This window comes from Anas platyrhynchos, chromosome 7 (assembly GCF_047663525.1).
Source record: "Anas platyrhynchos isolate ZD024472 breed Pekin duck chromosome 7, IASCAAS_PekinDuck_T2T, whole genome shotgun sequence".
NCBI classification, from domain to species: domain Eukaryota; kingdom Metazoa; phylum Chordata; class Aves; order Anseriformes; family Anatidae; genus Anas; species Anas platyrhynchos.
In genome coordinates, this window is record NC_092593.1 from 21,646,540 (window position 1) to 21,658,906 (window position 12,367).

At 37.1% G+C, this 12,367-nt stretch overlaps 1 protein-coding gene and 1 long non-coding RNA gene across 8 annotated transcripts in view; one reads left to right on the forward strand and one right to left on the reverse strand.

The window, feature by feature from the left end:
- The window catches only part of ITGA6 (integrin subunit alpha 6), a 129,135-nt gene that overhangs the window by 103,409 nt on the left and 13,359 nt on the right, over positions 1-12,367 (forward strand). For 4 of the 5 annotated variants that reach the window (XM_072040941.1, XM_072040940.1, XM_072040939.1 and 1 more), the window contains 10 exons: positions 663-790; positions 1,195-1,274; positions 3,161-3,416; positions 4,813-4,944; positions 7,399-7,609; positions 8,072-8,265; positions 8,398-8,486; positions 9,227-9,354; positions 11,036-11,131; positions 11,653-11,714. In XM_072040941.1, the coding sequence (XP_071897042.1) occupies positions 1,230-1,274; positions 3,161-3,416; positions 4,813-4,944; positions 7,399-7,609; positions 8,072-8,265; positions 8,398-8,486; positions 9,227-9,354; positions 11,036-11,131; positions 11,653-11,714 (1,213 nt within the window). In that variant the 5' untranslated portion in view covers positions 663-790; positions 1,195-1,229. Of the gene's footprint in view, positions 1-662; positions 791-1,194; positions 1,275-3,160; positions 3,417-4,812; positions 4,945-6,224; positions 6,342-7,398; positions 7,610-8,071; positions 8,266-8,397; positions 8,487-9,226; positions 9,355-11,035; positions 11,132-11,652; positions 11,715-12,367 lie in introns of all 5 variants that reach the window. The other variant, XM_072040942.1, reaches the window with a different exon arrangement.
- Positions 1-12,367, reverse strand: part of LOC106016919 (uncharacterized) — a 55,000-nt gene that overhangs the window by 22,841 nt on the left and 19,792 nt on the right. The window contains exon 4 of one of the 3 annotated variants that reach the window (XR_011810638.1): positions 7,397-9,687. The exons of the other annotated variants lie outside the window; for them this stretch is intronic. This is a non-coding gene — a long non-coding RNA (uncharacterized lncRNA). Of the gene's footprint in view, positions 1-7,396; positions 9,688-12,367 lie in introns of those variants that run through there. 3 annotated transcript variants of the gene reach the window in all.

Here is a 12,367-nt window from a genome sequence, read left to right on the forward strand (position 1 = left end):
TCTACAGTTTAAGTCTTAAAGAGGGTCCAAGTTCCTCTTTGAGATTTGTGGATCCAGCAGTAGACCAGGCTCTGTCCTCCTCTGTACTGTAATGGCAGAGATCACTTCTTTCAAATTATTTTTTAACCAGTGTTAGTAAGCACAGAGAGTGCTTCCAGTTCAGCTATCCATATGTTGTATCTACTATATTGTACCTATTATACACTATTCTCTGATCCTCATTTTTTTTCAGCTGAATGGGATGTTTTTTTTGTTTTTGTTTGTTTGTTTTTTTTTACATTCTCTTAAGTTGTGCTGTTATTGCATGCTGGTTATTAGTTTCAGTTAGCAAGTTGAGAGGTTGCTGTGCTCTGCATGTACGTGACTCATCAAAGAAAAGTATCTGAAGTACTAATTTTTTTGGCTGAAAACTCTTGTTGAGCAAATAAAGATGTCTACTGGTTATTTTTGTTATATTCATGGGGGATGGTGGTACAGGACTGGTGTAAAACTAGAAGAGAGTCTGAAAGTAGTTGTATTTACTGTATCCTTTTCTTTATCTCCAAATGTTTGCACATCAAACCTCCAGCAACATGGTAAGAACATTTTCCTGATACTGCTGCTGCCTTCTTTTCTAATACTGCCTCTGCAGATCCCTTGAAATGATTTCTCTTTCCCTACAGATTGCTGGTTGGAGCTCCTCGGGAAAAAGCTTTTCCATCCCAACAAGCCAACAGAACAGGAGGGCTATACAGCTGTGACATCACGTCTTCAAATACACGCTGCACACGTGTCGTATTTGATGAGGAAAGTAAGTTCTTCAGTGCTTCTGTTCAGGATTGAAACAGTTGTTGGATTTTTCTTATTTGATGGGGTCCTTTCCACAGACTGGAAAGTTATTTCAGAAAGTCAGAGACAGAAAGTTACTTCAGAACAGTCAGAAAGTTACTTCTATGGATTTGTACATAACTTACTTTGCATTGGAATAAGTTGTAGTTTAATTGCTAAAGTACCATAAGGTGCATAAATTTGGCTAATTTGGATGTTTTGTAAATTGATGGGACAGGACACAATGTGGTAGAAGTGCTTAAAATGGATGTTGTCAGTGATAAAATGTGCAGACACTGCCACCTGTAGACTTTCTTATGTACTGTATGAAGCTCCTTACAGAGACAAGAAGTTAATATTTGAAAGCGTATTTGTGATGCTTTGCAGCTGACCCAGCGAACGAGAGTAAAGAAGACCAATGGATGGGTGTAACTGTCCAAAGTCAGGGGCCAGGAGGAAGTGTGGTGGTAAGTCTGTAGGAATAACTTACAAAAACATTCTGGGTCTACAGTGAATGTTCTGAACGGTGAATGTTTCTGTGCAGCTTTCTGAAAGAATTTCTTTTCTTGTACTCTTGTGATTTTTAAAGTTAAGGACTTAAATGTTTCCCTAGCAAAATAAGATCCTTGAGATTGTAAAAGTTTTAAATTATTTTTCAAGCTCTGAGTTAGCCTTCCTTTATAATCTTGGTAACAATATAGGATGTTTTATTTTCAGGGTGTCCAATTTTCTGTGTGTCATATATTGTTTCTTTTAAATACCACTTACGACAGAAATAGGGAAAAATAGTGAGATAAATTTTTAGAAGTAGCAGTCTGTCATCAGCCTGTTGTCTGGAATGATAAGCCTTACTTAAATTTTAACGAGGGTATTTGGCTGAGTCGCTCCTGTGTATTAATGTAGCTCTGGCCATTGCATTGCATTGGGACTTAAAAGTGAGAGTGTGCTGCAGTAAGAGTTTGTACAAGTGATGACACAAGCTATTTTATACAATACAGAGAGAAAAAGCTTTGGGAATTTACCAGATAATGTTATCTGTGTATGTTAATAGTTATTTCTCAATTAAATTCATCTTTCATGGTGCTGCAGGATACCAGCTACATCATAAAATGGGTGTGCAGTGCAGCTTTCCATCTAATTATATCCTTGCAGCTTAGCCTCACTGCTTTGAAATCTGGAGCAAAGCTCCTTTAGGGTGCAGCTCTGGAGTTATTTAAGGATGTAGAGTCAGTAATATCTTTCTCCAGTCTGACTGAGAACCCAATGGGAGGGGAGTAGATGGAAGGGGAACTGTTAATCATTCCTTACCAGCTAATGCCATCCTGTCTGTGATGCAATTTCTCTGAGAAGGAACTTTTCTATGTAAGTGGAAAATGTGCTTATTAGATGACCTGTGGGCAGCTGGAAGGTCACCATGCAGCTGGGCAGTACGTGATAATTCTCAGCATGGCCAGGAGTAATGCAGTACCTTCAGTGTGGAGCAGCTAGGTGTCTGCTTAATATTTAAGCCCTAGTAGGAACTGAAAGGAATTTCTCTGTCAGATGAGAAATTTGGGATGCTTGTGTTCTTCACACACCTATTACATGTATATCTGCAAAAAGTGCTGCTGGCAAAGGGGTTTGATTATTCCACCCCTTTACAATGGTTTGGTGGTTATGCCACTCAGCCTGGTGGCTATTCATCCCTTGTGTTACATATCTGATTAGAACCCTGTTCCCAGGTGAACAGTCGTAACAGCTAGGTTAAAGAACAGCTTATGCTCACCGATGCTGCTTTTCTCTGTCCCGGTGATGGTTATCCCGTAGCAGAACATCAACCATAGGACTTAGGAACAACTCTTCCTTCCGTTCCCTCTGTAGAGAACCTTTCAGCATCCTACCTATGGCATTTTTCTGTAAGGGGTAAGTTCTGAACAGCATCAGGTGGATGGTAGTTAAACCAGCTCCTCATGTCTTGTGCAAGCATGTAAGTTATCTATTAGAGCTGTGGGGAGACAGCCACTTTCTTACGAGAGATAGGGTTGTTCACTTGCTTCTCAAAAAAAAGGAATTAGGTTAGGTATCAGTAAAGGTTTTAAGCCTAAAAATCCTAAATCCCACAGTGAAGAGAGACAGAACCTTGCTGCCTTCTCTGACCAGCAAGCGGTTGTTATGACTTGCGTCCACAGAAGCCTAACTTTTTGCATATGTTGCCTGTAGGGAACACTGGATTCTCTCTGCCTTGCAACATGAATGAGTCCCCAAGGAGATTGACAGCTTTGCTAGCATGAAGTATCGCTTGTGGAGACCAGTCTTTGTTAATTTGCATACAAACATACAGAAAGCATCACTTATTATCTCTTGTATCTTGCAGACATGTGCACATCGCTATGAAAAAAGGCTGTATGTAAACACAGAGCAGGAAACCCGGGATATCTATGGAAGGTGCTATGTGCTGAGCCAGGATCTCACTATTAAGGATGATACGGATGATGGAGTGTGGAGTTTTTGTGCTGGTCGTCCAAGAGGCCATGAGAACTTTGGTTCCTGTCAGCAAGGTGTTGCTGCTACTTTTACTAGAGACTATCATTATATTGTGTTTGGTGCCCCGGGCACTTACAATTGGAAAGGTATGGTCTAGCTTCCTTCCTGCCAACTCTAGACACCTCCTTCCCATTTCCTCTTAGATTTTCTGCAAATACCGCATCCTAAGGTTCAATTGTTATTTTTTTTTTCCTTCTGGGGGAGGGAAGGGGCAATAAACCTAATAAGGACCTTACGATTTTACCCTGTTTTGACAAGATGCTATTCTCCTATATAAAAGACATTTACTGAAGTTCCTCTAAATACCTTTGATGGATTACATGTGAACAGATATAGAACTTTTCTAGTATGTACAGCAGTTTTTTTCCCTTATTAGTCATAATCTTATGATAGGACTGAGGGCTTGTTTTGAGACTTATACACTGTACCAAATTACTGAATTATTTTAAAGTTATTTGAGCAATTTTTTCTTCTGCATTTGAGCAAATGTTAGATGGCTGTACTGAGATCTCTGTTTATCCTTCAGCATTCTCCTCTTAATTCTTTTTGAAATCTGTGGATAGGAGTGTGTCCCAAATTATACATTGGAGGACTGCAGGAAGATAACAGACCAAAGTGACATCAATTTGTATCTAAATTATTAGATTTTTACTCAAAATTCCATGGATAATTTGTTTGACGAAGAGACAAGGACTCTGTGTCATGTAGGAGATAAAAACTTAGGGGGAAAAAAGTTAGATTTTCCTCCATTATTTTATATTGAAAAGCATGTAAGTGGCCTTCCCTGCCTTTTTTCTTAGTCATTTTTCCCTTTGCACTTCATTACATCAACAGGTGTAAGTACTTCACTCCTTCAGAACATCTGATCCTTGAACCATTACAATTTCTTCCCTCATACACCTGTGCCTGCTATATGACCCATGCAAAATCTTTGAGTTAAGCTCTGGCACAAGGTATGCTTTCCTGAAGTTGTAATCTTCCACATATCTGTTCCTGTCAACACAATCTGGCCAAGCTGAAACAGCATATTGAGTTCAGAGCTTTACCTTAATTGTAGAGAAATGCTCTGACAGCATATCAGTCGTAAGTACTCTTTCGTATCATGGAAAAACATGTATTTGCCAAAATGTTAAATATGCATGTCAGTAAAAGGGAAGCATGCATTTTATTGAGCAACTAGTATTATCAGTATAAACAAGAAATATATATCCATAATATTTTCCAACTATATCCCCAGTGTTTGCCATAATTCAACAGGATCATTGCATGGCATCTCCATGGAGTAGCATGAGGTTCTGTCACAGAGGTAGAACTTAAAAATTCATGGCCTTTTGAAAGGCTAGTGTGCTATTCTTTGTCTCACTTAAACAGTAGTCGCCATCTCATTCATGGTAATTAATGCTAGTTGGGAACCATTTATTTATCTATTATTTTTTTCCCTTACCATTCATTTGCTTTTATTTTATCATTTCACTTTTTCAGGGGTGGTTCGTGCAGAGCTAAAGAATAATACATTTTATGATCTGGGTATCTTTGATGACGGGCCTTACGAAGTTGGTGATGAGAACCTCAAAGATAAGAATCTAGTTCCTGTTCCAGCTAACAGTTATTTAGGTAGGACAAAGTATCTATGGTAAATCTCTTCAGGCTTCTTATATATTTGTGATTCCAACCTGATGCAATAATATGGAATGAGAGGAGAAAGCCATTCATGCGTGAACCCTGTGAGATATTAACCGTTTTGGATAATGCACATCTTCCTCCACATTAATGGGACACTTTTAAGTGTAAGATGGTACTCTGCTGAGGTACCTAGAATTGCTGCTAATGGAATAGGAGATTTAAGAGTTATGATGAGGACCTACATGTTCTGAGGGAGTGATTGTAGTCACTGTGAAATGGTAAGTACCATGCATACATCAGTAATCATTAGTCACAAGGTCTCTGCCATGTGGTATCAGAAGGTTTATCAAATTTGAGTTTCTCAATGTAACTTAAAGTTTCTCTGTCCTGGTAAGCGAGTGCAATTTGTTGTTGCTGTTGTTTTAATTCTTCAAGGTTTTAAAACCCTAGTGGCCTTTTTACAGTGGCCTTTTTAAAATACCGTAACATAAGTAGTGTTTGTATTTTAATTGTTCGTGTGTTGCGGAGGAATCTCTTGCACTTTGTGCAAACACAAGACCACAAATACGAGTGTTCTTGTTTACCAGTGAGATAAATCAGTGCAGAGAAAAGGCTACGCTGCATTTTTGAAAATTCTTCAAGTGCCAAGTGTAGAGAACGTTTCTGTTCTATTGTAGGTTTTGGTGGTATATTAATCCAGTACTTCTGGCTTAGGCAACACGTAAGATTTTGGTAACCTGAAACTGGTATTGGTATTTGTGTTAATGATGAAATGCTGAACAGATGGGAAGTATGTTGCTAACATAAAAAGTAAAAGCAAGCTGAGAAAAGAAGTATCTTAGAACTAATGTCTCTTAGACCATAAATTTACAGTTAGATAAGAACAGTAAACAGTATGTGGAAAAAAAAATAAAAATTGTAAGAGCATATATTAGAAAGGCATCCTGATAGCCTTTTTGTGTGGAAGAATTGGTGAGAAGGGTACTGTAGAGGTGTCTTTTGCTATGAGCAGTTTACTGTAAGTGCGTGCGTGTGTATAGGTCTTAACTCTACTGAATTTTTGCAGTTTCATAATAAATGTAATGTTGCATTTATTTCCTAAATATAAATGCTGCCTTTGATGTGTTGAAAACAAAACTACTACTAGGCAAGGCTTGTGTTCGCTGACATTGCTGTTCTCTATGTTTAGACAGTACATATACATGGTTTTAGCTTGCTTTGCTTAACTACTTTATTTTTTTCTCTTCAATCTTTCACTCATATATTTACAGGTCTTCTATTTCTGACAGCTGTATCTGATACTCATCCAGATCAGTTTGTATACAAAACATTGCCTCCCAGCATACAGGTTGGCAAATCAGTGGATGTAACGATGAATAGCTACTTAGGTTTGTGACCACCTGAGGTGGCAGCATCTGGTCAAACATAATATCTAGACCTTTGACATGATTCTCTCCACTACATCCCTCCTCATTTCAAATACATTGCAAGTAAAAGCATGCGACAGGCAGGGATTCAGATGAAGGGTAACTTGTAAAATAAGGTGGCTTCAGAGGAGGCCTGGTTTGTGATGCATTTCTCCAAACCCTCTCATCTCACCCACAAAGTGGACTCTTAGTGAATTTTTCTGAAACCGTCTCATTGCGAACTGCTGTAATTGAGAATTTCAATAGTACTGGTGAAGTTTTTCAGGAGGGTGATTATTATCTGCTGACTGGTATTTTCTTCCTTGCAATGTGCTTAATTTTACTTTGGTCTTTATTGGCTATGTTGGTATATGCTTTATATTCTATGAATTCAGTTTTTCATGTATTTTTAAATCCTTCGGCTTTCACAAAGAGTAGTTAGGACTAAATTCATTCAAACGTGTCCTTTAGAGCTGCGTTAAATCAAAATTGCCAATTTCACCATTACTGTATAAGGTGATTCTCAAATACTGTATAAATCATTAATACAATGCTTGTACAATGTCACACTCATACAGTACATTTTGCATGTTTTCAATGGAATGATACTGACTTGTACTTAGGAATTCTATAATAATTTTGTTGGAGGCAAAGTAGTCAAGCTATATTCAAGTGGTAATGTTAAGTCATTTCTAAGCCGGTATGCTTAAAAAAAAAAAAAAAAAAAAGACCCTGTATTTGCTGTCTGCAAAATGTAGATCTCAGTGAGTAATGAATCAATATGTTTTGTGGGGGAGATACTTAAATGTAACATAAGAAAGAGTATAGACATACAGACATGCATCCACCTGTTCAAATAGAAGCACAGAATTCCTAGTATATAATATTCTGTTTTAGCCAAAACTTCTATCAATATACCACTTTAATATAGTAGGGGAATTTATTTTTATACAAGTCTTTTTTTGTTTATATATGTATATATTTGTATATGTAAATACACACATATGATATATATATATTATTCCTTTCTCTATTGAAGGTTTCTCTTTGGACTCTGGTAAAGGAATAGTCTCCCAAGATGAGATGACTTTTGTGTCTGGTGCACCAAGAGCCAACCACAGTGGAGCAGTTGTTCTACTGAAAAAAGAGAAAAATCAGAAGGCATTGTCACTGGAGCGCATATTTGAAGGAGAAGGGCTGGCTTCTTCTTTTGGTTATGATGTTGCTGTTGTCGATCTCAACAGTGATGGGTATGACCTTGGTTAACTCATGCTTCCTATGTATAGGATGGCAGTCTGGTTTATTTCTGCTTTGGTTTTCATGTTTGAAATGCAAGGAACGCCATGTCCTATCTTAAATGTTTTACTGCAGGAAATGGTGAACATACAGGAGAATAAAGCAGAATACAGTCTGTGTTTTTAATTACAAAAATTAGTTTTATTTAAATTAAAAAAGAATAAATCACTGTAAACAAAGAAGAAATAAATTTCATACCCAAAGAAGGCCCAAGGAGAAGATGCTTGTATGCCATAAAGGGAGTATAGCCTGCTTGCAGTCTCAGTGGATCTGTTGCCATCTGATACTGCTGAAACAGTTTGTACTTTTTAATCATCGTTCGGCAGATCTTTGGCTAGCTGACCTTGAGACTACAATCTTTACTATTTCCTTTTACAGTTCTTCAGTAAAAACACCACTTTTTTTCCTTCTTTAAGATGGCAAGACATTGTTGTTGGAGCCCCGCAGTATTTTGACAGAAGTGGAGATATTGGCGGTGCTGTTTACATCTACATTAACCAACAAGGCAAATGGGAAGGAGTAAAACCTGTTCGCTTAAATGGAACTGCTGACTCGATGTTTGGTCTTGCAGTTGAAAATGTTGGGGACATTAATCAGGACGGATATCCAGGTGAGTGAAAATTGACTAAAATAAGAATGTATGTGACTTCTTTGCTAATGCCAGACTTAGAACATCTATTTCAAAATTGTAAACTGCACAAAGAGTACGAATTATCTAGATATTGTAACTTACTTTCAACAGATATTGCAGTAGGGGCTCCATATGATGGTTCTGGCAAAGTATACATTTATCATGGATCTGAGAGTGGAATAAATACAGAACCAGCACAGGTAACGAAGTAACTTCTACTGTACGTTTTACAGGGCTTATCTGTCATCTGGCTTTCTATTTCTGTCTTTCTATTAGTGGGGTGGTGGGTATGCAGAAAAGTTATGGCACCTTCAAAGATTATACTGCTGACCAGAAGGATTAGGAGTTCATGATTTGTCATGTTTTGTTTCTGGGAGAGTCCACTGATGTAGAGAAGGAAAAAAATACATAGATGCATAAGTCTTTTTTAAGAAATTCTGGGATTTCTGAAATAATAGTTCTTTGCTCTTGATTCAGATAGAACAGTCACATTAATAGAGAGTTTTTGCTTTGAAAATAACTATACATATTTTTCTCCTTTCTTCTGGAGATACTTTTTTTCCATGACTTTCCACCTAGTTTTTAAATTAAAAACCATTTCTCTCTCTTCCCCCTCCACCCCCCCTCTTGAGGACCACTATGTTCAGGTAGCAACATGAGAAGGGAACTTAATTATACCTTCTGGAATACTTGAAGAATATTTTATAGAGTACTTAGTTTCAAGTGCCTATACTGTCTAAATACTACTAAAAAAAAAAAAGATAAGCAAAAATTCTATACACAGCAAATCATCTTGGAACTTTAGTGTAATTTACCTGAACATACAGGTTTTGTTTCTTTTTTTTCCTCTCTCTCAGCTGTAAGATAATGATGTTCACTTATTATTAAGTATTTTATAGCTTTTCAATGTCTGAATTCCCTCAATCTGTTTGCTCTTTAGATTCTTGATGGTGAAAAAACAGGCACCAATTTCTTTGGTTACTCTATTGCTGGAAACATGGACCTGGATAAAAATTCCTACCCTGATATTGCTGTTGGTTCCCTTTCAGATTCTGTATCTGTGTTCAGGTACTATATATAGGACAGTAACTAATTACACCAAGATCTTTAGTTTTTAAAAACAAAATGCATAGAAATAACAAAAGAGCTGTTTTGCCTGGAGTAAATTTTTTATTCTAGAAATTAGAAGTTCTGGGAAAAAATAACCACACACTGGTTTGTTACTTTTTCTCATTAAGAAGCTACTTCACAATTAACACAGGGTAGGAGGGTGAACGTGGACATTTAGTGTGGAGTGCCGATGTCTGCTGTAAATCTGTACCTTAGCTTTGCGCCTTGTGGTAGCTCACTTGGATGTCCATGTCTGATTTGTCTGAATTGAATGATACATAATTCCTTTGCCTTAAGAAGGAATAAGATAATTGATATATTTGTTAGAGCTTTATCTTGCTGCTGCTACATAAATCAAATCCCGCTTTGCTGAAGGTAGAACAAAACAAAGCAGAATGTCAGTTCTGTAGCTGAGGATTTGCAAGCAGTGAGGCAATACTGCCTTGCTGAGGTTGTGGCGGAGTCCATGAAACAGCACTGAGGAAGCCCTGCAGAAACTATCTTTGTGGATTTCTGTAGCACATGCCTTAATTAGGATGTACCAAGATGATGATGGACCTTTACAGGCCTCTGTTTTTCTTTTAATGTATTGTTAAGCTGAAACACTGGTAATGAGCAGGAGGAAGACTACCTCTTCCTTAGAGCTGTGAATCCTGCATGAAGTTCGAGGCTGCGGTGGTTATTTTCAGGTCCCCAAAGGAGAGAGGCAAAACTCTGAAATTGGTTATCTGAATTTTGCAGATGAAAACAACTCTACCTTTCAGGCAGAATGAAAGTTCATACAGAATTATTTTTCCTACAATCTTTTCATGATGCCATCTCTAAGGTATATAGTATCTGTGTAGATAATTGTAACGCCCTTATATACACTGAAACAGCATCCAACAAAAGCAACTCAGATTGCTTGTGGAAGAGAACAAACTAGGTGGAATGAACGTTGGTCTGTTCTGACCAAGTCCATGCTGACAGTGAAACGGGTGATCCAGTTACATCTGCTGAAAAGATTAAGGTGTCATACTGGCTTCTTCGGGTTCTAATGTAAACAGCCTTTAGATGCTTCTCTGAGAACAGGATTATCTCATTCTTACCTTCATACAAACTGTACTTTCTTGTCTCTTCCAAAAAAAAAAAAAAAAAAGGAAAAAAGAAGTGCAAGGCTAAATTATGATTGCAGTCTACATGCAGAGAGGAGTCAGGAAATAAAAATGTTGTTTCCTGTAGCCATCCAGGCTCCACATTAAAGCTGTTCTGGACATTAACCTGAATGAACTTTAGTTCCTACAGTTGCACACAGGGCCTGAATTGCCCTTGGTATGGGAACCATCATTTTGAATTTCCTGTTTTAAGTATGTGTATAAAATGATAACCATAACGTTACATTAATATACCCTGTCCCCTGTCAGGCATTTACTACTCACTGTTGTAGTCATTTTTTGTGGCTTGGTTAGCTTAGCTTTAAGCTGTTTTTTTTTTTTTTTTTTTTACTACTGCAAAACCTAAAATCCATGTTTCTTGTCTTTGCTGCAAATTAGTGCAGGAATAGGGGGCATCTCGGATTCACATGAATTATTTCATTAATCTTAACTGAAACTTTTTTTTTGACCTTTATTTTCTTTCCCCATTTTTCCCCCAAATAAAGATCTCGGCCTGTCATAAGCATTAAGAAAAGCATTACAGTACATCCTGACAAACTTGATCTAAATAAAAGGAACTCTGAGGACCCTGGTGAAATATGGTAATTTAAAAATTATTCTATTATTCTATCGGGAACATTGGTGTATTGAGCTTTCTGTTGTCAAAATGTATCACAAAACAGTGACTATATTAAGGTGAGGGGATATGACAGTTGTGCAGATGAAGCAAATGTATCTACATGTGGTCATTTTGACTTCCTGAATTTGTCGTGACTAGTGCTAAAGACTTCATGTGGAATACATTCTGTTTACAATGCATGTTTTTGAAAAATTAATGTCACTTTGTCACTTAGGACTTCAGGTATCTTAAAATATCTTACCTAGAACTGATTTCTCATGAGTAGAGATGTAAAAGCAAGTGTCAGAAAATATCATTACTAATTGCTCATTAAACATTTTTCCTTGCTTTGTAATTCAGTTTAGTAAGCAGCAAATGACAGTTCTAGTGTGAAAACCACAGTCATAAGCTGTGATGATATCATTCAGTGGACTATTAAAACTTTTCAGTCTGTTGGACCGTGTCTTATTAAAGTTAATTTTAATTTCTTGGCACTTTTTACAGGATGGATGTGGAAGCATGTTTTCATTATACTGCAAACCCCAGTAATTTAAATCCACGAATAAGTAAGTTTTGAAGATAGTATGTTTTAATCTTTGTTTTATATATATATAAAAATTAAATTTTGAGAGTATCTTGGAAGAATAGTACCTAAATTATAGCGACTCATCTCAAACTGTCAGGTTTAAAACGCAACTCAGTACTAAGGACAATTAGTTATTGCGGTATCTGTATGTAGAGTAGCACATAGGGTCATATGAAGAAATTCTGGTGTGTTAGGAAGTTCTGTGGGTGAAAGACTCACTTGAAGTTTTCTAGGTCACATAACTGCCAGTGAGCAAATGGCTGCCATACAGACTAAAACCATTTTGCCTCTCCAGGCTGCTCCTGCTTTGGAAAATAGTTCTAAAGCGCAATTTATATGTCATTAATAAGCATTATTTCCTATTGGGGACTTGCACTTACAAAAAGTGTTTTATATTCATGCATATAACTTAGTGGAAATCAGCAACTGACATAGTAGATCTCTGTATTAATAGGAGGCTGGAAGATTGTGTCATAAATATTGGTAAAAACGCAAAGCATCAGTTTCTGATGTCTCCCGTTTTTTGTCTAAGTTGTTACAATGCTGCTGTTAATACACTTCAGAAAACTGTAGGATCTCAAGAGGAAATGAGAAGAATTCTAAGCCCACACCTCTTTTTCCTCTTGTGTTGTT